Source organism: Beauveria bassiana (assembly GCF_000280675.1).
Source record: "Beauveria bassiana ARSEF 2860 unplaced genomic scaffold BBA_S00002, whole genome shotgun sequence".
In the NCBI taxonomy this organism is placed as follows: Eukaryota; Fungi; Ascomycota; class Sordariomycetes; order Hypocreales; family Cordycipitaceae; genus Beauveria; species Beauveria bassiana.
Window position 1 is genome coordinate 758,611 of NW_007930837.1, and position 25,763 is coordinate 784,373.

Genomic DNA, 25,763 nt, shown 5'->3' on the forward strand with positions numbered 1-25,763 from the left:
TCCATCGCCCCGACCCAACCCATGCCCGACCCGCTCGTGGCCACAGCGGACGGGAGGGGGTCCCTCTGGAGACTTGACGGTGGTCCCCTTGTCGACGGCTTTTTTGGCTTTTTTTCTTGGCTGGGGGTAACCTTGTTCAAGCATGCCTACCGCTACTTTTCCTTTGCAGTTTTGAGCACTCAGGGATCGCCCTGGTCGGCCACGAGCCTGGACTGAGAGGCCAGACGTCCCCTCCGGGTCCTCCCATCAGTCGACTCGGCGTCCAACTGGGACGACGACGCAGCGATCCCCCGCTCGTGGAGCTTCGGCCCCAGCAAAGACGGCTTGAGCAGTTTTTAGTCATACTTTGTAAATAGTCAGTGGGAGGACAAGAGAGGAAGCGTGGGCAGACGCAGCGGCGAGGTTTGTTTTTCAGTATATGATATTTAGGCAGGAGGTATTTAATATTAGGTAGGCAAGCTTGGTACTCGTAGCTTGTTACTGGTAATTCTGATAGCGTGATGGCATGTTAGTGTTGGGTGGATGCTACTAAACTGCTTAACAGCTAGCTCGGGGCAGTCGGCCTTTGTACTGGTACAGCTTGGTCCTCTCTGCCTTGACGAAAGGCTACAAACCCCATGACATTGAATCACACTCGTCAAAGAAGCAAAACAATATGTCGCGTACCAGTACCTCCGTCTTCAAGCTGGAGAAACAGAGCAGGCATCCACTTTTCCACTGCTTTGGGTCGGCTCGCTTCGTTGCTTGGCTGCTGGCTGGCTGGCTGGGCCATCCATCTTGGTGCTTGGGTACGGTCCGTAACTTACGGAGAAAATATTTCATCAGAGAGCCAGGCAGGCATTACGATGTACAATGCTGGTAAGGCCCTTTTTCTGGTCTGTACTTGTTCAATTGCCTGTCTTGTCGCTGTCCCTCAAGTACCTACCTACCTTGCCCACCATTCACACTACCTTGCCTACACGATTTCTACCCCCTTCTTCCTTCTCTGTTACGACCCTCCTCTCTCTCTCTCTTCCTCTCACTCAAACCTGGCGTCTCTCACTTCCTTCTCCCTCTTCATATTTTTCTCTCTCTTGCATTGGAATCCGTTTTCTGCCGTCTTTCTGTAATCTTGCGCCTTGTGTTATCATTTTCTGTAAGTACCCAACTTCTTCAGCTCCTTTACAGCTGGCTCGCCCATTCTTCCCGCTGCCGCGCCTGCCAGCTGTACTGTGAGCTGTTCTGCCACCCGTTTGCGCCACCTGCGTACCTGAACGGGCCGCTCCAGCTGCCCGCTCCAGCTGTCCAGCTCCAGCTCCAGCTACCTACCTACCTTGGTACCTACCTACCTACCTACCTAGGTCCTACCTAGGTACCTTAGGTACAACACCTATCCAGCTCCCACCCAGGCACGTCAGGTTCAGCCTTCACCACCAGAATCTTTCCCGCTTTGGCTGCATTCCAGCCAAGTCGGCCATACCTACCCGCGCCTCAACTATCGCCAACGGCCCCTCTTCATTCCAGACGCGCATCCACTCACCTTTCAAAAATCAACAACATCGCGACTGTTTTTCCCTTTAACTAATATTCGTCGTGCCTACTGCAGTCCAAAGCCTCGTTTCTCATCGCCGCCGCGCGTCTAAATTGCACTCCGCCGCAATCTCCTTGGCCCTCCACCACCACACCATACCACATCACATCACACTACCTACCTACCACAACATACGGTGCAACACCTCGACAACAGCTACTACTACTCGCACGTAGCCAATTCAATACGTCGACCTACACACAAACTCGATTCCCTATTCTGCAATCTCTTTTCCATTGCAGCCTTTCTCACCCCCCGACGATCAATCTTCCACTTTCTCCATCTACACTAGTTAGGCGCACCGACTCTGCCCATTCTCGCAACGCTGCTTGTCTTCTGGCGTGGCCGTCGACATTCGACTTGCACCACTGCCTGACGACCTGCCCTGTCTGCCTCTGACGGCTGTCTTGGAAGCCATGCCATCTGAACAGCAAGGTCGAGCAAGTCTTCAAGTGGCTCCCCTTGACCTGACTAGGAGTTGCTCTGCTTCGGCAGTCAATGGCCCGTATCAGCTACACGCCAACTCTTCGCAAGCCTCACAAATGACTCCTCCCGCCACTCCCAATAGCTCTCAGGAGGACCTGTCGCCCGAAGCGCCTCCCATCTTTCACAACTTCCTGCGCGCCTTTTATCCCTTCCAACCTCGCAATGCCGCCACAGAATCCAGCGTCACTCTGCCTCTCGACCAAGGTGACGTGATTTTGGTTCATTCCATCCATACCAATGGCTGGGCAGACGGTACACTGTTGGTCTCAGGCGCTCGCGGCTGGCTCCCCACCAACTATTGCGAAGCCTACGAACCCGACGACATGCGTGCCCTGCTCAAGTCTCTGCTCAACTTTTGGGATTTATTACGAAGCACCTCGGTCGATGATAGCGAACTCTTCAGAAATCAAGAGTTTATGAAGGGCATCATCGCTGGTGTCCGGTTCCTCTTGGTACGCCTCATCATTTGGCGTCCCCTCGCTGTCATCCCTCTTCCATCGCCTCCTTGCTAACACTCAAACTTAGGAACGCACAAACTGCTTAAACAGAGAGTCGGTCATTGTTCAACGCAACGATTCTCTACGCAAATGCCGAAAATCTCTATTGGCTGAGCTTTCTTTGCTCGTCAAGACGGCCAAGCGCCTGCAAGACTCTCAACGCCACATCTCTCACCCCCCGGAGGACGTTAATGATGTCGTCGACGAAATGATCCTCAAGGCCTTTCGCATTGTCAACAAGGGCGTCCGGTTTCTTGATGTGCTTGAGGAAGACCGACGAGCCCGCGCCCCTGCCACCGTCACCGTCATGGCTACAGTTCAGGAGGAATCCTATGTACCCCCGACACCACCAGCTGAGAGGGTCGCCTTTGAAGAGCACCGGGTAGACACTGCATCCGAGGCTGGCTCACGAGCCCTCACAGACGACACGAGTGCCAGTGTAGTAACCTCGGAGCTGAGCGAGGCTGTCCATCCCTCGCAAGCCCAATGGAACAAGCGCTTGTCTTCTCTAAACCAAGCTCCTGCTACAGCCAACTGCAGAGCCTCTCAAGGCAGCATCTCACAAAATCGATCATCGGCAACATTCACTCACCGCGTCTCCCTGGCTGGGCCCTCTCCCCATTCACGCCCTGGCTACCTGATTTCCGAACGTTTGAATCGCAAGCATGACAGGTTACTTTCTCATCTCGGCTCCTTTATTGGAAGACTGCACTGGCACTCACCTTCCCGCATGGAGTTGTCAAGCTTTGTTGGCCAGTCGGCAAGCTCGGCTGGTGAGCTACTCAATGTTGTTGATGGCGTTCTGTCTCATTGCAACGTGACTCCTACCGCTTTGCAACTCTCTCGAGCTGCTTTTCTCGACCGTTCACATGGACTAGTTTTTTCGGCCAGGGACATCCTGGTCCAAGCCGCATCCCAGGACGCCGATGTCATCACTTCTCACGATACTTCTATTCTTCTTGGCACTGCTACAGACTGTGTCAAGGCGGCTGGTGAATGTGTGGCCAAGGCCAAGGCCACCATCGAGCGAATCGGCGACTTTGAGTTTGACGTCGAAGGCAATGCTCTCGAAATTGATTTATCGATTTTGCAAGTGGTTCCTCATGAGCGCTCGCGAACACCTTCAGCAGCCGAACAATGCCCTTCTGAGGCTGCTAGCGCTGCTGATACTATGCAAACCAACGATTCTTACATACCCGTTCGCCGCGAATCTCTCGTGCCCCTGAACAACATTCCACCCAGCAACCTCGCCACCTCTCACACCCCCGGCACCAAGAGCGCGTCCCCGACTTCTTCCCGACCCTCATCTGCGAAATCTGTCAGTGAAGCTGGATCCAACTCGTCAGCTTTTTCCTCGCGCCCGAGCCTGCCCCCTCTGCCCAAGCTCACCACGACCCTGCTGCCTCCTGACACTTATCACAACCCTGACAGTTCTGCGCGTGACAATGACTACCAATCCGCGCGATTCGATGCAGTTGCAGCTTCCAGTGCTGGGAGCAGCACCACTTACCTGAGCAGAGACTCTGAGGCCAGCATTATCTCCCAGACGTCAACGAGAGCTACAACTCCAGACCAAAGCTTAGCCCCTCGACCCAAGCCTTCCATCTCTGACTTGAGCTCTGCCAGTAACACTGCCATGGCTGACGAGACAGACGATGTCGAGTCCCGACTTCTCGAAAAGACCTTCGCTCACGAATTAATGTTCAACAAAGAGGGACAGGTCACTGGCGGTTCTCTGCCGGCTCTGGTCGAGCGCCTCACGACCCACGAATCTACTCCCGACGCCACCTTTGTGTCCACCTTCTTCCTCACTTTTCGTCTCTTCTGTACCCCGATGAAGCTTACGAAAGCTCTGGTCGAGCGTTTCGATTACGTAGCCGATGCTCCCCATATGGCTGGACCCGTGCGCCTGAGAGTATATAATGCTTTCAAGGGCTGGCTCGAGTCTCACTGGAGGGACTCGACTGATCGCGATGCGCTTAAGGTGATTATTCCATTTGCTGAGGGCAAGCTCGGTGCAGTTCTCCCGTCTGCTGGACGAAGGCTACTGGAGCTGGCGATGAAGGTCTCCGGCCAAGGGTCTCTCGTCCCACGCCTCGTATCCTCCATTGGCAAGACAAACACAGCCATCGGGCAATACATTCCTGCCGAGACGCCGCTGCCACCTCCTGCCATCTCCAGGCACCAGCACCATCTTCTTAACGCTTTCAAGGCCGGCAATGCTGCGCCGACTATTCTCGACTTTGAGCCTCTCGAGCTGGCACGCCAGATGACATTGAAACAAATGAACATCTTCTGTGCCATCATGCCCGAAGAACTGCTAGGCTCTCAGTGGATGAAGAAGGGTGGTGCAGAGGCCCCCAACGTCAAGGCCATGTCTTCGCTTTCGACGGACCTGTCAAACTTGGTTGCTGATACCATTCTCGAACACGTCGAAATCAAGAAGCGTGCTACCATAATCAAGCAATGGATCAAAGTTGCTCACCAGTGTCAGGAACTGCACAACTACGATGGCTTGATGGCGATTATCTGCAGCCTCAACAGCAGCACTATAAGCCGCCTGCGGAAGACATGGGATGCCGTTTCGCCGAAGCGCAAGGACCTGCTCCGTACATTGCAAGCCATCGTTGAGCCCTCTCAAAATAATAAGGTGCTACGCACTAGACTTCACGATCACGTTCCCCCTTGTTTGCCATTCCTGGGCATGTACCTAACTGATCTCACCTTTGTGGACATTGGCAACCCTGCTACCAAGCAAATGTCTCTCGGTACTGAGGGCGCAGACGATGGAACTGGAGGCTTGACGGTTGTGAACTTTGACAAGCATACTCGCACGGCTAAGATCATTGGCGAGTTGCAACGTTTTCAAATTCCGTATCGTTTGACAGAGCTCCCGGACATGCAAGATTGGATCACGTCCGAAATTGGTCGCGTTCGCCAAAATGACCAAGGTAATGTCCAGGTCAGCTACTACCGCAAGAGCCTGCTTCTCGAGCCTCGCGAAGTGCGCCGGGAAGTTGAGCCACCGACACCCGTCGCCACCACCACTGGCGCTGTTCGAGGCGACCTCTTTGGCTGGATGACCCGCGACCGACACCACCACAACACCACGTCTGCACAGGTATAAGACTGTCGCGCAAAACGCAACCAACATTCAAACGATTCGATGGAGCGCCTGACTCCATTTGACCTCGTCGCACATACACCATTTATTTCATGGATATTTATTTTCTTCGACATTGATACCCCCGGCTTTTGCTCGATTGTTTCATTTTTATTGTATTTCACCCTGTCGACTCTGGATATATTTTCTCTTCTACGGCACCATCAGCGAGAAGGCGAACACGTTTGTCTCGACGCCAAACCACACTTTTCTTTTTTATACTGGGCATATGATCTGCGGATACCTTTGTATCGGGTTTTGCAACGGCGCATGGATAACAACGGGACGAAAAATTGGCGGCGAGAAGAGGAAGTGGATGCACTCTTGATGTGCTGCTTTAGGCATCGAAGCTGAACAGCCATGCAGCCACTCTTGATGAGTGGCGAAGGAAATTATGTTACTACCAAACAATGCCATGCGCTAAGATGATATGAGACGGGCATACCGTAGTTTACTGGGAACAACTGGGTGGGCACTGTCTTTCTCGTTACACGATCGACTCTTTCAGCATGGAGCATGGATTACCAATCTGGTGGAAAGTTTTGTTTGGTCATGGTCTGTCCTTTTATTGCGAGCGCGTTTTGTCGATTGTATGATGAGAAGGCTTGTATGTAACTCGAAGCAGACGAAACGCTGTGGACGCTGTTCAGCTGATAATAGTACATATTACTCATGTGAAAGTCTGTTAGTCTGTGAAGCCATCGTACAGCGTCTTTGTACTGCGAGCGGCCGCTCTCGACACCCAAATGGTGGGTTTCTTACTGTTACACAACCGATATTCAGAGCTATGCGGCATGTGATCTACATTAGGCCGCTGAAACGTATGCGAGTGCACATGCGAGCAGCATCATCAGGGCCCGCGCCAAATATTCTTCGGCAGTCCTTTCCCTCATTTCTTTTTTGACCAGGGCAAGATCGTTAGCAACCCGCCCGGTGTCATCAAGCTAACTGGCCTGTCCTGGGGACTTTATGTATGACAAGTAAATCACGAGTGCGAGCTAGAAGCGTGGTGAGGCCTGCATTCTACTACTACTCTATTCGTAGGCATGCTGAACAATTCGCCAGCTTCAACAGCGGTGTTGAGGGTTTTTCTGTCTGGCTGCAATGTTGTGTAGATGTACCCGCATCGTCGCCAGTTGCAGACAAACTTGGTTTGGGTCCATGCGAGGAGGATCTGGAAGGAACTTGATGACCTACGAATCCAGCATACTCAAGGGCAAGAGTAAAACGCCCATAGAGACAAATGTAAGAACAACGACGAGGGTAGTAGGTCTACTAGTAGGTAGGAAAGCAAGATGGCCAAGGCATATGAGAAAGGTAAAGAGAATTTAGGAGAACATCAAGCCAAAAAAAATTGATAGAGAACTTGAAGAAGGATAGAGCAAAGGAGAGCAAAGATAGTAAATAAGATAAAGTTTAAAAAGACATCTACATAAAGCTTGACTACACAAGGGCAGTTTTTGTCGCCTACTTGGCGAAATTCCCGAGTAGTACGACGAATTTCAGAGGCATTGCGTTCCGGCTGGTTCGGCACCGAGTGTCGACGGCGGACAGGCATCTGCGGCCGAGACTTGCGCCACCACTTCAACAGATGGTTGCTCCCGAGTCAAGCAGAAAGACGCCGATGGGATTACACTTTCAACGTGCCAAAGGCCATTGCTGATGGCGCTTGGCGCTTGCAACCCAGCCGATTCCACGGTAAAAGCACAAGGCTAGATGTAACCTAGTATCAAGACAACGGCCACTTACCCATTGGACGGCCAGTCAGCTGAGGGCATCAGAATCAGGCTAGGGCTACAGTTTTCCTTTGAGGGTAAGGGATCGCATGTGGTAGTGTTGGCTGGGCATATTTGCGAAGTCTCGTGTGGGCAGCATTTCTTCAGGCTGTGAGGAGTGCAAATGCGATGGCTGCTAGTGGTTACCACGCACTAAAATATAGCACTCTCTCATTGAGCAACCCGGACCTGGACGGCGGACGAAATTCAGGCATCGCATTTGCTTACATATTCTCCGCGACTCGTTACGCATATTCCATGTCTGGGGTTTGGCATGCCACCTACTTCGTACAGCTGATTCCCCAGATCTTCAGCCTCCGTTCCAGTGGATGCCCCGAACCAGAAGTGGGCTGTTTGAGGTGGTGGTGTGGCGTTAGTTGGCGGCAAGGTGACGTTACATGAAGTTGAGGTGCGCTAGAACGCTCCATGGACTCAAAAACAGCCACTGTGACAACGGGCGGAGAGAATGGAAATTGGCCACTATCAGCCTGCTGACCCTTTGCAACCCGACGCCATCTCCTTTGCTTTGGGAAATAGGATATGGCACTAGGTCGTGTTTATGCCTCATGCGGTGCCGTCTTTTCAAAGATTGGTGAACTACATGAGGCGGAAAGGTCATGTCGTCAGTGCCTTGTAATGTATTATAGAGCTGCTGAGCGTTGAAAATGTATTATTGGACTGGCTGCAGGAAACGAGGACAGACTCAGCGGCGGCCGAGACGAAAAAATTTGATATGTCAACGAGACAGTACTCGTACCAGGCGGGCTGTGTGTAAGGGCGCCACGATCTTAAATAGTCTCTTGATGGTGTGGACGTTTTGCAGCATAACCAATGAGACGACGCAAGATTCGGCCCTTTGATTGGAGTGAAGTGTTGGCAATGCTGGTCACTTCACGTGAGCTTTTTATACGAGGACTGGTGCATCGGTAGCCGGCTGTTGCGTGAAAAGGCAGCCACGTCTGCAACTCTTGGTGATCGTTCTTGTTGGCCAGCGCAAAGGGAATGAGGCGAACGACGACGGACAGCTGGCCTGCCACCCCGAGCCGCCCTGTAACCCGCAGCGGGTCCATAACTCGATCTACTGTGGCACTCCACGACAAAATAGACTTTCCAAAAGAAAGAGCAGAGCGTTACTTACTGGTAGTGCTAGAATCCGTCATGGCGAGAAGGGGCGGATTCATGGTTCTGATTTATCAACGCGGTCAATACAAAGGTTCGAGGCCAGGAACTAGACACCAAGGGCGACTCGCAAAGTGCAACACGGACCCGTGCTGTTCATAAGGTAACTAGTGAAGGTGAATCGCGGTGTGCAGTACTGATAAATGGCAGGAAACAATGCGAATTGCCCACATAGCAAGGCACACTTATCCATCATTCGTCAGCAACGCAGCAAACCGGGCTGGCGAGCAAAGCTTCGCACCCAGCCGTTTTATCTGGGCTATCAATTGTGCCTTGCCTATCGCACATGCTGACTTGTAGACCGTGATAGGTGGTAGAGAGCTGCGCGGATTGCCAACTGCTCACAGTGATGATTGTTGCGATAACGCCATGCAGCCAACGCGTCGTGTTAATTACCGGTTGTGGCTTGTCCCTTATCACAAGCCCACTATTATCTAGGATGGCTTGAGCCCATGCGATGAAGGCGTTGAAAATAGCCCCCAGTGATACTTTACCGTCTGTCAGGCCAGTGGCGCAAGAAAACATACTGGCTGCCAAGTCCCAACTTGCCAACGTGGTTGCTCCCCCGCTGTCACGTAGCTTTCTGCGTCTGGGGTCGACCCAATCCCCCAGTTTCTCCAGTGGTTCCAACGAGCATCCCCCATCCTACTTCCCCTCATCCGCGTTCCAGGAAGTGTGGCCCGAAGTCCTGTGGGTGTGGGGAGAGAGCCTGAATAGTTTTAAGGTCCCATGGGGCCTAAGACTTGAGTGCTAGTGGCCCAGCAACTGATAGCCCAAGCTCCTCCGAAGCTTGCTTGGATGATGCGGCGAAATCATGTCACCAAGGGTTGGTAATTTTTTTTGTCTTTCGCTAGCGTGTTGCTGGCAGCAGCCTGATAGATGTTTGTATTGCAGCTTTGCATTGAGCAACCCCTGCTGATGGCTATCGCGCAGGTGGCGGGTCCTGAACTCGACGTTACGGCCTGTAAAAATAGATCAGCGACCAACCGAGACACTGCAACAGGCCTACCGAGACACTGCAGCAGGCCTTTTCTGGCCAAGCACCAGGGGCTTATCCTCACAAACAACAAGGCTGAACCACTAGGGAGAGGCTTTGTTCTTCTATTCGAAATAGCAGGTCTCCGTCCTAGACTGACTGGTTCGTCGTCCGGTCATGGGGCGGCCCTCGGAGCAGAATATAGGTAGCCGCAGGATGGCGGGTCCCGTATTTTGTTCCCCGACGTTATGGGCAGATTGGCAGGCGGAGTATTCTGCATGAGAACAATAAGTGGCGAAAATCGATATTAATTAGATACAGTGAAAAAAAAAAGAATCGAAGCATTGGTGGAGGAGATGAAAGGGGAGAGTATGGGCTGAGGAAGTTGTTTGCCATGTACGGCTCCGTAGGTACCTACTTCTTGGTTGCCAGCTGCGAGCAACTAGCAGCGCACAAGAGGCAAACGACTTTGAGACCTTGACTCTCACCTCCATCTAAAACATCGGCAATCCTTTCATTGTAGCCTCACCTGCAGCAACGCACCTAGCCGAGTTGGATTAGCAGCCGCCCTGCCCCATACAGGGAGCAACCGTCCATCCTACCATCCATCAGCCAAGCCCAAACTTGTTACTGCCACTTGTGCCAGTCCGTCCACTCAGCAGCTCGATGTTGACTAGACCGTGGGGGATCAGCCACAAAGCACCAGTTCTGTTGTTGCAATTGATAGGAAGCCCCTGGGGCCTCTCCGGATACCACCCTCCACTGTCCACTTGTCTTCCCCGCCCAAAACGGCGCTGGTGCGTGCAATCCCCGTTCTAACTTCCCCGTCCTTTTCCATTAATACTGACATGGTCACTTTTGTGGCGCTAGCCCCGTCGACCAAGCTCCGTCGCGTGAGCGCTGCAGTCAGACGCTGGTCCTTTTTGGAATATAAGGGTCTTACCCCCGGCCTCTAGCTTTAGGTTGGCTTTCGTGTCTCTTGTCCATCTTCAAACCAGTCTCATCCCCGACCCTCCCCTTATAGGACCCAGAAACCCCGGATTCTCGATAGGGCACCGTCGATCATGTCTGACGAGCACAAGGAAACCGTCGTCGAGCACTCGGCCGACTCCAAGGAGTTCGCCCATGGTGTCGACGACGTCTACGCCAGTGGCACCGGCTCCCCTGGTCGTCCTGCCGGTTGGATGTACAAGGGCTACACACCTTTTGGTCGCAACTTTGAGCTCTGGTATGCCTCGCCCAAGGTTCAGCTGCTCATGATCTCGCTCGTTTGCTTTCTCTGCCCCGGCATGTTCAACGCCCTCAACGGTCTTGGTGGCGGTGGTCTTCCCGAAGACAAGGCTTACGTCGGCGCCAATTGCAACGTCGCTCTGTACTCTACTTTTGCCGTATTTGGTTTCTTTGCCGGCACCATTACCAATCGTCTCGGTCTTCGCCCTGCTCTGGCCTTTGGTGGTCTTGGCTACTGCATCTACGCCGCCTCCTTCCTCAGCTACAAGCACACTGCGAACGAGGGCTTCGTCTACTTTGCTGGCGCGTTTCTCGGCGTGTGCGCGGGTATTCTCTGGTGCGCCCAGGGTGCCATTATGATGGCCTACCCTCGTGAAGAGGCAAAGGGCCGGTATATCTCAGTCTTTTGGATTATTTTCAATTTTGGTGGTGTCATTGGATCTCTCGTAAGTTGACTTGCCCCACGTTTGCGCACCAATACACGGATGCTGACTTGAATCATCTAGATCCCCCTAGCCCAGGCTGTCAATGACAAATTCTCCAACCAAGCTTCCGATGGTGTCTACGTCGCCTTCATCATTCTCATGGTTATTGGTGCTGTCTTTTCTTTCCTGCTCTGCAACGGTGACAAGGTCATTCGTGAGGATGGCAGCAAGGTTATCCTTATGAAGAACCCCACGTGGTCGTCTGAGCTCCGCGGTCTCTGGGAAACACTATACCAACAGCCCTGGATTCTTTTGCTCTTCCCCATGTTCTTCTGCTCCAATATCTTTTACACCTATCAGAACAATGGTGTCAACGCCGTCGCCTTTAATGCTCGTACCCGAGCTCTCAACGGTCTCCTGTACTGGCTAGCCCAGATTGTCGGCGCCGTCATCAATGGTTTTGCTCTTGACTACAAGGGCGTCAGCCGCTCTACCCGCGCCCGTCTTTCTCTTGTCTTCCTCATGGCCTGCACTTTTGGAATCTGGGGCGGAGGCTGGGCTTGGCAGAAGAACCAGCCCACGCGAGAGTGGTACAAGGAACACCCCGATTCCCTCAAGCTTGACTGGACCGACGGCAGCAAGTTCCTCGGTCCCATGTTCTTGTACTTTTTCTACGGCATGTACGACGCCATCTGGCAGACGTGCATTTATTGGTACATGGGTGCTCTTTCCAACTCTGGTCGCAAGGCCGCCAACCTCGCTGGCTTCTACAAGGGTATTCAATCTGCCGGTGCCGCCATCTTCTGGCGTATGGACGGTCTCAAATTGCCACTCAACACTATCTTTGGTGCTACCTGGGGCTGTCTCGCTGCCTCTCTTTTCATTGCTGCTCCTGTCATCGTCATGCGCATTCAGGATCACGTTTCTGTCGAGGAGGATCTCAAGTTTTCTGATGAGACGATTGAGGATGTTGTTGCTGTCCCGACGAAGCGCGTCGAGGGTGAGGCCTAAAATGCTTTGATTGGATCTTGTATGTTTCTGTCCGCAAGGAATGGGAGGTTGACGAATTTCTGACGTAGCCTTGATATCTATGCCTACAAGTTGTATGCATCTTATCTGTTTATAATAGCCGGTTTTGCATGGTTGCTCATGTTTGCACATTTACTGCTTCAAGTAGACAATATACCCTGCTTAGCATTCGGTTGGATTTGGCGCATGTGTGACGCTGACTTGGTCAGGGCGTTTATTTATTCAAGAACTAATAATACAGGGTGAATTACTATACAAGAGTGGTATATAAACATGTTATTAGCCTTTACTTTTTCTCTTTTTGTGTCTCGCCCATCAAGTCCAATACAGCTGCCTCGATGTGCTCTCCCATGGTGTAATGCGTGTCCTGGTCAAACTCGTGCAGCTCTGCGTTGGGCAGCTTGCCGGCGAGATAGCGGATGGCCTCGATCGGCGCATTGACGTCCTTGGTCCCGTGCCAGATTTTAATTGGCGAGTCCCGATACGTCACGTCGTTGAGACGGAACCCCCAGTCATCATCAGTCAAGATGCGCGCCTCCTGCACGGCGCCGTCTGGCCCCTGCGCGAACGGCTCACCAATCAGCATATCGAGCAGGGCGACGCGCTGCTCGGCCACCGGGCGTGCATCAGGCGCCGTGACAGTTCTGGGCTGCGCAGTCGGGTCCGCCTTGAGCCGCCGCGCCTCCTTTTCGCGCGCCTGCTCGTTGGCGAGCTCCAGCCAGGCGTCGAGCCGCGTCGCAACGGAGCGGGTGCCGACGAGCCAACGGGCGAAGCGCAGCGCCAGCATGGTCAGGGCGCCGACGAGGCCCGGGCACCGGTTGGCCAGCACGCGGAGGATGCGCCGCGCGCGCGTCATGTGGTGGCGGCCGGCGGCCCACGGCGGCGCGCTGGCAAAGAGGCCTACGGCGGTGAGCGTCCGCGGGGGCAGCGCGTGCGCGCAGGCGACGGCAAAGGGCCCGCCGCCGGAGAGGCCGAGCACGGCGAAGCGGTCGAGGTGCTGGCTGGCGGCAAAGGCCTCTACGTCGCGCGGCCAGTCGAGGAGGGAGCGCCGCGGCCGCTGCGGCGTCGACAGGCCGTAGCCGGGGCGGTCGAGGGCCAGGATGCGGATCGAGTGCGCGAGGGCGAGCTTGTCTAGCAGCTTGGCCTCGATGCGCGACGATGGGTAGCCGTGAAAGTAGAGCAGCGTCTTGCGCCCGCGGGGATCGCCGTACTCGGCGAAGCCCAGCGTGCGGCCATCGGAGAGGGTGATGGTCTGGCTGTGGGCTGGGTTGAGGGTGGTGGTGGAGGCAGTCTTGGGTGATGCGGATGCAGAGGCCGTGGTTTGGGTTGAAATTGGTCTTGAGAGACGAAGCAGTCGCTGCGTTGGTGCTCGAGCTGCCATGGAGGGCTGGTATGCGATTATAAAGAGGTGAGTAATGGCGCAAGCGTAAACGGGGAGGTTTGTAAGATGCAACGAAGGCAAGTGTCCTAAACTCACAGCCGTAGCGCACCGTGACCTCGGAGGGATTCTTTTGCTGCCACCGGTGATAATAAAGTCAAGCGTTTCAAAGCGGCGTGGTTCATAGGCTCAGGCTCATAAGCCCTGGGTGAGATTAGCGAGAAGTGTTTCTTTCAACTTCAGGACCAGTCAGCCTGAGGCTGCACATCTTACACTATGCACGAGCTTATTTGTTCCGCAGTGGTCGCTTTAGCGCAACATGATACCACCTTCATGGCCAGAACCTGAACAAAAGAACAAAACAGATCAAGGCCGGATTACGATAGATGCCGGCACCGGAAAATTATCACGCAATAAACTCATGTTTACTACGGAGCAATGCGAGCAGCTGGGCGCTCTGCTAGCCCGAGCCAGAGTGGCTAGCAGAAATCCAACTTTCCACAAACGCGTTGCTGGTCAAGATGCCGAACTCAAGATTGGATCAAATGCTGCTCTCCGACATTTCTGGTAATCGAAACTCGATGGCCGAGGTACTTGCCAGAGGTTCCATCGATGACAACGTCCTTGGTTGCATTCACAAGGCCCATGATGAGTTTGGCGGCGCGTTTCTATGTGACTGCGCCGAACTGATGAGCAAGACAGTATCCTCGCTAATGGCCGCATCCAACATGAAATTACAGAGGAAACTTGCGCAAAATAAGCAGTACATTCAAGCAAAAGGCGAGTAGTGTCTTGCCCTGCCTTTCTTCCCGACGGGCCACTGATTTGTGCGACCGTGGCCGCCGAACATCAGGCACCAACCACGACATTGGACGCAGCGCTGCGCCTCGCCTCGCCTACAGCCGCCACCAGAAACTGGCAAGGCAAGTTTGGATGAGGTGATGCCATGCTCATTCAGCAGTCAGCAGAGAGATATCACCATTTAGCATTTGTATATATCTGCGGGGGATCTGTTCTCTGACATCTCACAAGAATTGTACTGGTTCTGGACCGTTCACCGCCCCTTTGACGATGCCCTCTCGGCAAATATTAGCAGTGCTGCTGGCCATGGCATCCCTCTTCTCGATCGCAGCAGCAGCAGAGACCGTCGAGGACTCCAGCTGCGACTGTTTTCTCTCCAACGGGACTAACCCCGGATACTATGCCAAGCACGCCTTTTTCGACTTTCGGCAGCTGTTGCCGCACGCTGGCGTGCCCAACGTGGTCGACAACGCGGCCACCGCCGCCTCCGCGCCAGAGAGCAGCGACTTCTTCACGTCGGATGCCTGGACCAGCTTCTGGGAGGTTGAGAACTGGAACAATAGCAACGGCGCGGCGAGCAACGGCCGCGCAAACACCCTGTCCAACGACGCCACCATTTACATGGTCAACTCGCCTAGTAACATTTACATTGCAAAGGCGGCCGATGACGGCGACGGCGGCGGCGGCGGCGGCGGCGGCGGCGGCGGTCGGGATGTCGTCACGTTCCTCACCATGCGCACGAAGCGTCTCCATGACTTCCAGACGGCCGCCGAGTTTCAGACAGCGGATGCCGACTACCAGTTTCTCTCGCTGCGAATGTGCGCGCGCACCGTCGGCGCGCCGGGCGCCGTGACCGCCATGTTCACATACCGCGGCGCCGCTGATCCAGCCAGGGTGCAGGAGGCCGACGTTGAGATACTGACACGCGGCCCGCGCTCCGTCATCCAGTACACAAACCAGCCGTCGGACCTGCCTGCGGACCGGGGCGAGATCGCCGAGGCCACGCGCAATGCAACGCTACCCGGCGGCGCCGCGTGGTCCGACTGGGCCGTCCACCGCCTCGACTGGACCCCGGAGCGCAGCGTCTGGTACGTCGACGGGCGCGAGGCCGCCAGCATCGCCTTTCAGGTGCCGCGGGATCCCGCCGCCGTCAACTTCAACGCGTGGAGCGACGGCGGCTCCTGGAGCGGCAACATGACGGTGGGCGACGAGGCGAGTCTGCAGATTCAGTGGATTGAGATGCTGTACAACAGCACAGACGCCGGCAAGCAATCTGCGGCCGTGGCGGCGTCAGGGTCGAGGACGGCGAGCGGTCGCAGAATCATGCGCAGATCTGCAAAGCACCATGCATGCAAAGTAGTCTGTACTATCGATGGTGTAGCAGATGTCGGAAAGGCAGCCTTGTTATCAAACAGCACAGAAAGTGGTGCTGCCTCAAACACTAGAGCTTCTGCCGGTACGGGTAGTCTCTTGATGTGCTTATGGGCTACCGCAGCGATCTTGTACATGGTATTATGATAGGTAGGAGTAGACCAAGCCGTACAAAAAAAAAAGTTCAAAATTTTGTCTGGCCTATGTCATATACTCAGCTCGACGCAGTTATGATCCCAAGGGCAAACGAACTTAAAGTATCCAAATCTACCAGGTAGACAAGTGAGACACTATGTAAGACTCAGAAGATGAACCAACCAGTAGACATTTATGCCACTACATCTCTACGCAGTCACCAAGTGAGCATGTAGTATATTATTATGAGAGTGCACCGCAAGGGGGGGACTGTAAAATCATCGGCAAATCCAGCCGACTTCCATCTCGCGTCATGGGCTTTTATCGCCATCCCAGTTGGCATCTGCTATCCTAAATCCTGGTGACAGGATAGCTGGTTTGCGCCCGGTCTCGTGCGCTCTCTGACCCAGCCAACGCGGTGTGTGTTGAAATGGGTGAGAGAAGCGAACGAGACTTCAGGCATACTTGGCGAGTAGACAAGACAAAGTTTTCAGGTCCAGCGTCGAGACTCTTCCATGCAACTCGGCAAAGAAAGACTCAGTCCGGATTGGCTGAGGGGCTTCAAAGCCACATTCAGAGGGCTTTGTATTGTCTGCGAGATTCCGCAAGCGATGCTCAAAAGAAACGAGAAATGTGCAAATGGGGCAAAATCAAGAACACTCCTTCGAAACGCCAAAAAGAAATAAAATAAAGATAGGGGTATCAAAAGATAGGGGTATCAAAAGATCAGGGTATCATAGTTGGGGAAAAACCACAAGAGAAACGCCACACACGAGCCAGTGTCCCATCGTTACCAATACTTTACCGATTTCGTCATCGCCGTCAAGTCCGCTGTCCGCCGTAAAACACCACCATGGTACACGCTCATGTGTGACAAAACACGCTAGTATATTCAAATAGTCTCGCTAAGCGTCAGTGTGGTGTCAAGCAGCAAGCCATAGGCAAGCCCTGATGAGCCTCTCGACCGCGATAACTTTTCATTTCCGCCAAAAGCCAAAACGCCAATAACAGGGTTAACTTTCCTCTTTCTGTACAGCTGCCGAAAAGCTTGTTGCAAAAGATGTCGTGGGCTGACTTCAGCCGCGAGTGTGTGGCTGAGCCTGGATTGTGAAGAGGAAAGTTCAAAGAGCAAACGCTTGGTGAATCCAGCGTCCAAGCGTCGCTCAAGGGCCGAAAAAAACAAACAAAGGCCAGTGAGAGTCTTTTTCAATCGATAAGATAAAGGGTTTGCTGCTGATGCCGAGGCAGCAAGGGTTTGGTAGGACCCTATGTATTGCCCGAGTTCGGATGGGTGAGGAATGCACACGCTTTACCCTTGGCAGACTCAGAGCCGACTTGGTATTGCATGCCCTGGCAAGTTGGTCGTAGTAAGTCAATTAGGCTATTTTGCTAAAGTGAGGTGCAACTCCGTGTCCAGATGAAGGTCTTGGTCATTGCATGTGCGACTGCTTTGAGCTGGTTGGTGCATCGATTTGGCGTTGCGCTCGTAATCGTCAAGGTCGTATCGCTTTTTTGCTCCTATCGCAGGGTTCCGGGATGCTCAAATGGAAGCTGTTGTGGAGGGAAGTTCATACTGGCACTGAGACCGAAGGGGTCCCAATCTAAGTTTTGTTCCAGAAGCTGGCTCATGGACGAAAAGCCTGGGCCCGACGCGGGAACCTGGTGGCTGGCCGTGGCTGAGGTGGCCGTGGCTGAGGTGGCCGAGACCATCATGTTGTCACCACCGTCGAAGGTGTGGGGAAAGGGCTCATTGTGTGTGCCATTGTCCAGCTCAGAGTCTTGCATCATATCTCGATTGTGATCATACTCATGCTCGAGCTGATCGAGGTGGCCGTGGAAGGTAGAAGTAGCGTAGACTCCAGAACTGACAGAACCGGAGCGGCGGTCCATGAGCGGTTGGCCCGACATTTCGGTGAGGATAGCAGGCATCTGTGAACGACCGCCCGGGACATTCTCCACGGTGGAAGCGAAGGCAGAACCTGCGTTGATTGGAGAGTGCATGGGGCGAGTTTGAGGAGAGGTCTCGGTCTTGACGCCAGCCATAGCAGTGTTGCTGGCTTCAACCTTCGGGGCAAGAGAAGACACTGACTTGCGAACACGGTTCATGACGGGTCTGTGAAATTGGGCCGGCTGGGCCATGTTCTGTGGCATGTGGGTTGGGCCCAGGATCGGGCTGCCATTCTTGGCCTGGAGCTCGGCATTGACATCAATGCCCTTTTCCAGAAGAATACGCTCGAGAAGCGAGTTCTTGTAGCGTAGCATGAGGCACTCATCGGCAGCATTGCGGTGGGCCGTCTGGAGGCTGTCCAGATTGCCCTCGTGGACCGCGATAGCTGCCTCAAGCTGCTTGATGTACTCGGTGCGCCTCTCACGAAAGGCGGCCTGAGCCTGTCTGTTTCTTTGCTTACGCTCCTCAGAGGTAGCATAAAGCTGTCGGAGGCATTAGTCAGTCATATTGTCAAGAACTCTGCACCTCATGAAAACTCACAGGCTTGCGCCCGCCCTTTCGCTTGGGCTGTGCGGGTACCGTAGCGACGGGGGTAACAGGGTTTGGTTCACCCTCGGGGGTAGATGCGGCCGAGTCCTCACTCTCGTGCCTGGGTGTAGGCTTGCTGTCGATGGACATCTTCTTGGCGGCCATGCGTAGATGGCGAGTGTTGTCTTGTGTAGAGAAGGAAGGCTGCTGGGCGAACTTGTTGTCGTCGAGTGACAGACAACGCGGGGTATGCAGGAACGAGCAAAATGTGAGACGGCCAAAGGCAGGGCAGCAAGACTGGGGCGTTTAGAAGAAAGCAACAGTGTCAATCGATATGCAGATGGACAAGACAGGATAGGAGGGAGATGATAAAGTAAAAAGTAGGTAAAGAAAAAAAGTAGGTCGGAGATGTACGAGGGGCTAATAATGGGTGCGGGGGAAGAAGAGCGGTGGTCAAGCACGGCAATACTAATAGAAGTCCGGCTACGGCAGCGAGGCTTGGGCAAAATTTTGCGGGAACTTGTGACCTTTGCTACCTACCTAGTTAGATACTTGGCCTGGGTATCCGTACCTAAATACCTTACGGGTTCGGTTCGTATGGAGTACTTTTGGTCACTAGTACTGGTAGGCGGGCGGCGGCGGGCGATGAGGTGCTTTGAGTGAGGGTTGGTGGCTGAATGTCGTGCGGTGGCAGTGAGTGCATGTCGCAACCAAGCGAGAGGGAGCGTCAATTGCCCAAGAACAGACAATATCAAAGAGATGGATTTCGTTTCCCTGTTTCTCGATTTAGAAATAATAATTACGTTAGACTTTGGTTGACAGATTCATAGGTCGTTAAGTCTGGGGTTGTCGCAGAACCAAAGCCGGGGAACAGTCACCAAGTAGGATACGGGGAAGAGCGGCCCCGAGTCTTTCATGCAATGGGAAGTACGGGGTACCTGAGTTCCGCTGAGCAACCTCACGACTCACGAGCCACCACTGGAACAGACATAATTTTATTCCTGAGCGGCTGTGGTGGAGCGGCCACCATCATGGCCTGGAACTCTGCCCCGTTCTCTCGCCCATTATTTATTTATTTTATTTAATCTATAATTCCGGAGTGGGCTGGCTTGTAAGTTGTTGTCCAACGCCCTCTGCCCCTTTGGTGGACATTGTCTGGGGCACGCGGGGGAGAGAAGACGGGAAGAACCTCTTCACGGCACTGTACTGTACACGGTATGCGCCTCGAAAACTGCTGCTACTTGAGCTTCTGGATGCAATACTCCGTAATCACTCCGTACAGTGCACAGATTGGGACCACAAGGGTGGCGGATGTATGTCTCAAGCACCGGAACCACTTCGACCACGATGGGGCTGTGGGCTTGTTGAGTCTTTATTAGCTTGGAGGTGGCTGTCGTGGGCCACATTGAATCCCTGCCGCTGATGCCGTCTTCATCGCAACGAACATACTGTCGTACATAGCGTGTTATCCATGGCGTACTCAAGAGCATGCAGCCTCTCTCACCCCTACTCGCCATGACTTGACGATACGCAGCTGCGCCAGCCAGAACGCTAGGTGGAATTTGGGGAGCAAGCTATAACTAAAATATACCACCAGGTCTGGAGTGAGTTGTGGATTGTCCTGAGCTTTCCAGAAACTTATTCGGTCATGCTCGTCAGACGATGCCTGGTGCTCAGAGATGAACGAGCGAGCTAAACAGGAACAAGTACCGACTTGGCGCTGACTGCAATTAAGCTTGAACGCTTGTACAATAGTTAGTACACCCAAGCCTCATAACTACTTTTCGAGACTTCTCCCCACTCCATGCATCTCCGTGCACCTCCAGCTCAGTGCCCCAGAAGACTGTTGCCTCGTGTCTCCGAATCTTTGTCTTGGTAGTATCGGAGAAGGGGCGGCCGCGCGCTGCGCAATCTATCACTTTCGCCTGTGCCCTCGAAGATGTAATTCCTTTCTCTTTGGGACTTGCTGGCAAAGATCAAGTGGACTTCTTGGGACAGTCCACGGAGGGCTAGCGCCCAGTTTTTAGTCTGGCTCATTGACTTGCAAAAACGACTCCCGCCAAACTCAAAGAGGGAGGTTACAGATGGCCCCAGTCCAACCCCTACTCTTGAAAAGGCAACCGGATAAGATGTTTCGAGAATCCGGGCGTGTTCCTTCAGCTTGCGCAGCAAGAGACGAACTCTGTCCGCGCAGATCCTCGAGCAGTTTTTGAGAAATTGCCTGGTAATCGGCATCAGTCAGTCAGGCTGCTTGTTCATTTATAATACGTGTCTCTTCCGATTCTTCCGCCGTCTCCTGAGTTCTCAGCGAACGGTTATAAAGGTTCTGACGCTATGTTGCCGACGTACTTTTTGACTAAGATTATGAGTACCATGAGCAGACTGTCTAACGGTCCTCTTCAGCAACACCAACACTATTTTAGCCCATAATTCAAAGTATGGTACTCTTGCAGTCTCATGCCAATTCACCCGCGGCCCACGGCAACGACCCAGCCAGGTCTCGTCCTCCAACTAACAATCCGATCGTCTCACCTCACAAACCCATGTCTAGCATCATGCCTCGACTGTGCAAGTCTCGAGGCTCCTTGCAATGAGAAATGTCTTTGGTGGCTAATTACCCGTTCTAGCTATAAGTCTTCTCTTAATCGGAGGGTAGAAACTGCGGAGACTCTTGATAATAGTCCATGGATTCCAAAGGATGCACCAGGCTGAGCAGTCGCTGTTCACTCAACATATAGACGACGTTCGCTACAACGGCACTAAACTCAAACAATTCGCTCTCTAGTCACAATACCTACCTCATTCTGGGCTTCTTGCAGTATTACACAATGATGCAATTTCGCTGGCGACCCGTTATCTCCATTCTTCATGGACGACATACTGTGGGTGGCTTTTCCAACGGATCCAGACGCATGCTGCTCAGTGGAGTCTTCTCATGTTCATCTTTCAAACCAACTTCGATAGGAACATTTTTCTTCTTTCTTGACTCTACTTCTACAAATCAGACTGATGTCAAGGGCCCAGGTCAAGCAACAACACCCCACCGCTTCGGTCGCTTGAGCATCAATCAATCATAACTAGGCCTGCTTGATCTTTGAGGAAATGTAGATAATAAGGATGGCTAGCCACGTTGACTGGCAGCGCTGTGTTGTTGGCAACTTGCAGTCAAGCGTAGACTCGATTTTGCGCCCGACCTCTCCTGTCGGCATACAGGGAGGGCTCGCGGTGAGCTTTGTTTCCTGTAAGGGAGTCGTGGGTTTTCTCCACGGAGAAGCAGAACCTGATCAGTCTCCTTTGGGTCTGGGAAGTTTGCTGAGATCACCATCGTACCATGGTCGTATTCGTAGCTGGCCTATCTACGTGCATATCATGAGCTATGACGTTCATCATCAAAGTCCGATTACAATTACGAGAACAAGGAAAGGAGAAGAAGGAGAATAGAAATAATGACCAGGACGAAGATAGTAAAAGTGTAAGCAGATTAGAGGAGTGAAAAGAACAAGGAAAGTGAGAATAAAATGAAGTAAAAAGCAGAGAAAATCTATCAGCAGTAGTTATAGGTTGGCTCTTTTCTTGCCGCCTACTTTGAACTAGGAACCACAGCACGGGAACAAATGTGTCTGTATCAATGCTGGACCCAAGCATCATCTGTATGAAGACGATCGGGTCAAATTATGCCGCCCGTAATTAATCAGGTCAGGCACACTTCCCCGCAGTCTGAAATGCGGGGAAACGAAGGTTTGCTGTCGCCTGCTTCCGTGTCTTTTTCTTTCAGGTGTCGTTGACAGCTATGTGATACGTAACAGAATCACCGGCCAAAACCTGGCCGAAGGTATGCTCTGCTGGTACTGCGGGTCACTGGAAATAGGCGTAAGTCTGACGGCTCCGAAAGTGACTGAGCATTTGCAGCAATTCCTTGTCTGCAACAAATACCCGGAACTTCGACCTGAACATGAGTACAGCCCAGGATGCTAGTTAGACCCTTGAGGGTTCATTGGGGTTAGACAACCAAAGCGCGCGTACAGTGTACACGCGTACAGTATTCTTCATTTTTGCACGGTGCGGTACTTCGTTGCTCGTTCGTTTGTGGAACTTGAGCCCCGAAAAGTAAACAAAGGCGTCCCCACTCATGTCAACAAACCATTCATTCCTCTTGCCTGCAAGCTCCCTGTTGACATCATATCCATAACGTTCATGCTACAACATTCCACTATACCGGCCCGTCGAGCTACTCCACGTCAATTTATCTTTGTGCTTCTGTATATCCTCATCGATTATATACACTGCGCTCTTTGCTGGCAAGATGTCTCCCCCGAGGCGCCGCTCTGCGCGCATTGCCAGCACATCGAAGGTATCTCGAATGCTGACCGCCACATGTGTGAAGGATGCTGATCCAAACGTAGGTCACCAGAGCAGCTCACAAACTTATGTCTGTTACCGAGGATGTCGAACCTGTCGGGACAACGCCGTCTCGACGCTCCATTGCCCAATCACCTAAGCCCGTTCCCTCGACACCTCCATCGTCGGCTATCAGGCCGCCTCGCAGCGAAATGCACCCAAGCAAGTTTCATCAGAGTACCGGAGAGCCGTCGTCCGCAGTGGCTCTTGGCTTCACAGATATTGAAACCTCCGACAAGAGAACCACTGGTAATGGTTTAACCGCAACCCCATCACGGTCAACTGGCGTGCCGACGTCGTCGTTCAACTTTGATCTGGCGGCATCCAACAGTGACGCAAAAGACCTTCTAGCGGAGCTACGAGAGAAAGCCGCCAAGATCAAGGTTGAATTGCTTGCTCAGCGCGAAGCCGAAGGCAAAGATGCAGCCGTGGTTGGCGAACGCCGCTTCGCCCAGCCAAAGAGCATTGCAGGCCGCTACAGCGCTGCCCACGCCGCCGCATTTGACAAGATGGAGTCCATCGAGGGACACGCTTCTGCTTGGAGAGCAAGTCGATTCGTACCTGTTGTGGCTGGCGTGAAGCGTTCGCCATCCAAATCTAGCCTCTCGGAATCCCCCAGCAAAGCGGCCGCCTCACCCTCTCCTAGGAAGGCAAACATTCATGACGGCTTGTCCCAGACGCCACAGAAGAACCTGAAGCGTAAATCGTCGGCCGCAAACTTGGATAGCAGAAGCGGTCCAGATTCGGCCAGGAAAGGCTTTCACGCTTCTTCGCCTAGCAAAAGCATTGATCGCACGCCAGTGGAACGACAGCCCGCGAAACGAGTGAAGCAGCACAAAGAAGACGACACATCAACCCACAGACCCAACACCTCAACGACCTCAACCTCTTCTCGCATCACCGCGATTCCTCGGTCAAATCTTTCACGCCTGAGGAGCCCTACAAAATCATCTCAAATGCATAAAGCGGCCAGTCCCACAAAGGAGGCAACATCGGTGTCAACAACGTCGGTGTCAACACCAACGAAGCCAGCGATTAGCCCACGCAAGGCTACCATTGCAATGGTCTCTACCCCATCCAAGTCATCTGCTAGAGCGGCTGTGCCTTCCACGCCGAGCTTTTTACAGTCGCTGTCTGTAGGCAACTTGACTTGCAAGGCTGATGGGCTCGCTCGTCGTATTCTTAGCCCGGCGCACCAGCAGAAAGTCAAGTCCATTCTTCGGTCACAGCCAACTACGAGCTCTGCCTCGGGAAGTGCCATTCCTCAGCCGGCACTCTACGGCTCGCATACTCCAGCTCCTCCGCGCCTTGACAAGGAGTTGCCACCTGTTCCTTTTACAACCCCTCGTCGTAAGCTGATGGTGAAAAAGGTAACATTCACACCGGAGACTAAGCGCGCAGCGGCGGAGCAGGGCTCTCCCACACCACTCAGGGTCCCCATGTTCAGATTTGCGTCCGCTTCTGGACCAAAGAGTAATCGTAATATGGGGGCAAGGAATGCTACATCCCAACGTGGTGGCTACGTTGCCTATCCTGACCTGTCTGCGTTTGAGGAACTCATTGATTCGGAAGATAAAGAAGATCAGAAACGAGTGCCCTCTGTGCCAAGCTCGTTTACCTTTCGAAGCGATCACACCATCGAGTTCGGCAGCGCTCCTAGGACAGGATTTGGTAGCTCCGTTGGCCAGTCGAGTGTTCGTCAAGTTAGGCTTTCGCTCAATCAGGCATCTAGTTTGCCCGGCAGCTTCCCCGAGCCGCCTGCTTCCAGTTCACATCCAGACAAAGAGAACACGGCACCTACATCGAATTTCGAAGTGCTGCCGGGCGTCTTGCATGGGTTGTCGAGCAAAAAGCGTCACCGACCGAGCAGCGATGAAGAAGATGCCGAGAGAGAGGCTGCTGAACGGGCTTCCAAGAAGCACAAGAACAGCGTGGTTGACCCAGAGCGTCCTGCCTTGTCGACCGCAAAGGCCATTTCTTCAACTCCCCAAGGCAGCTTCAAGAGAGCACGGCTGGATCGTAATGCATCTCTGACGCCTAGCAGACAGCAGCCCAACAAAACGTCGACGACACCAGGCTCTGTAAGCCCGACGAAGAGGAAACCGGTCATGAGCATGAGTCGTCTGAACCAACTGGCTCGTCCTAAGACGAGAGTTTGAAGTGTGCAACTGCGTGCACCGTGTACATTTATCGTTCGTTACTTTCCATTGTTGGATCTTCGCCACCGTATTTACGCTCTCGGCCAGTCTGTTAAAGCTGCGATAGCTCTCATTGCTCTTGACTGCCTACACTTGAATCGATGATTCATGATGGATGTTTGACTTTTGCCATTTGGTGTTCTTTTCTGTTGGTATCATGGTTTTAAAAGCGGTTTATGGATTATGTCGGCGTTCGTGTTTTCTAGGGTTTATTCCTCAATGTTGAGAGTAGTAACAGTGACAGCTTCCTCTGTTTCTTCCTCTGTCCTTGGAAGGTAGTCGTTGAAAAACTTGCTGCTGCCCTGTGACTTTTTGTGACGCAGGTGGATCCTCGTGCCTGCCTGCCACTCGAATATGCTGGTTGAAAGCTGTTCACCTCGGCCACGCGTATGATGACACACGACTCTTCAAGCAGCTATATCTTGTTCAATATAGATTTCATCAACATTCATATCAGCCGACGATTCTTTATCAGATAGCGCGAAGAAAGAAGCAGCAGTTACTTGAAGATATTACCTACAAACTATCGATAACGAGGACATCAACAGTGATGTCGACAAAACATGTACCAGTATTGTCATTCGAGAACAACGACGAATTCATCTGTAATTAATGCCACTGTTCGACGTCTGGGTACCCATCATACTTGGACACTCAGCACGCCTCGCCTGCAGCC

At 53.1% G+C, this 25,763-nt stretch overlaps 6 protein-coding genes across 6 annotated transcripts; 4 read left to right on the forward strand and 2 right to left on the reverse strand.

Annotated features, from left to right (window-relative positions):
* Positions 1–1,986: 1,986 nt before the first annotated feature.
* Positions 1,987–5,680, forward strand: BBA_00895 (RasGEF domain-containing protein; the record flags this gene model as incomplete). Its single annotated transcript, XM_008595992.1, has 2 exons — positions 1,987–2,508; positions 2,582–5,680. 2 exons carry the CDS (start codon positions 1,987–1,989, stop codon positions 5,678–5,680), a joined length of 3,621 nt encoding a protein of 1,206 aa, XP_008594214.1.
* Positions 5,681–10,710: 5,030 nt separating this feature from the next.
* Positions 10,711–12,312, forward strand: BBA_00896 (major facilitator superfamily transporter; the record flags this gene model as incomplete). Its single annotated transcript, XM_008595993.1, has 2 exons — positions 10,711–11,322; positions 11,383–12,312. 2 exons carry the CDS (start codon positions 10,711–10,713, stop codon positions 12,310–12,312), a joined length of 1,542 nt encoding a protein of 513 aa, XP_008594215.1.
* Positions 12,313–12,616: 304 nt separating this feature from the next.
* BBA_00897 (alpha/beta hydrolase) lies at positions 12,617–13,711 on the reverse strand (the record flags this gene model as incomplete). Its single annotated transcript, XM_008595994.1, has 1 exon — positions 12,617–13,711. The coding sequence occupies one exon, from the start codon at positions 13,709–13,711 to the stop codon at positions 12,617–12,619; it is 1,095 nt and encodes a 364-aa protein (XP_008594216.1).
* Positions 13,712–14,815: 1,104 nt separating this feature from the next.
* BBA_00898 (putative xylanase 3) lies at positions 14,816–16,027 on the forward strand (the record flags this gene model as incomplete). The annotated part of the gene is made up of 1 exon (XM_008595995.1): positions 14,816–16,027. One exon carries the CDS (start codon positions 14,816–14,818, stop codon positions 16,025–16,027), a length of 1,212 nt encoding a protein of 403 aa, XP_008594217.1.
* Positions 16,028–17,533: 1,506 nt separating this feature from the next.
* Positions 17,534–18,656, reverse strand: BBA_00899 (MeaB protein; the record flags this gene model as incomplete). The annotated part of the gene is made up of 2 exons (XM_008595996.1): positions 17,534–18,445; positions 18,504–18,656. 2 exons carry the CDS (start codon positions 18,654–18,656, stop codon positions 17,534–17,536), a joined length of 1,065 nt encoding a protein of 354 aa, XP_008594218.1.
* A 4,138-nt stretch (positions 18,657–22,794) lies between these two features.
* On the forward strand, positions 22,795–25,048 carry BBA_00900 (uncharacterized protein; the record flags this gene model as incomplete). The annotated part of the gene is made up of 2 exons (XM_008595997.1): positions 22,795–22,842; positions 22,895–25,048. The coding sequence occupies 2 exons, from the start codon at positions 22,795–22,797 to the stop codon at positions 25,046–25,048; spliced, it is 2,202 nt and encodes a 733-aa protein (XP_008594219.1).
* Positions 25,049–25,763: the final 715 nt, after the last annotated feature.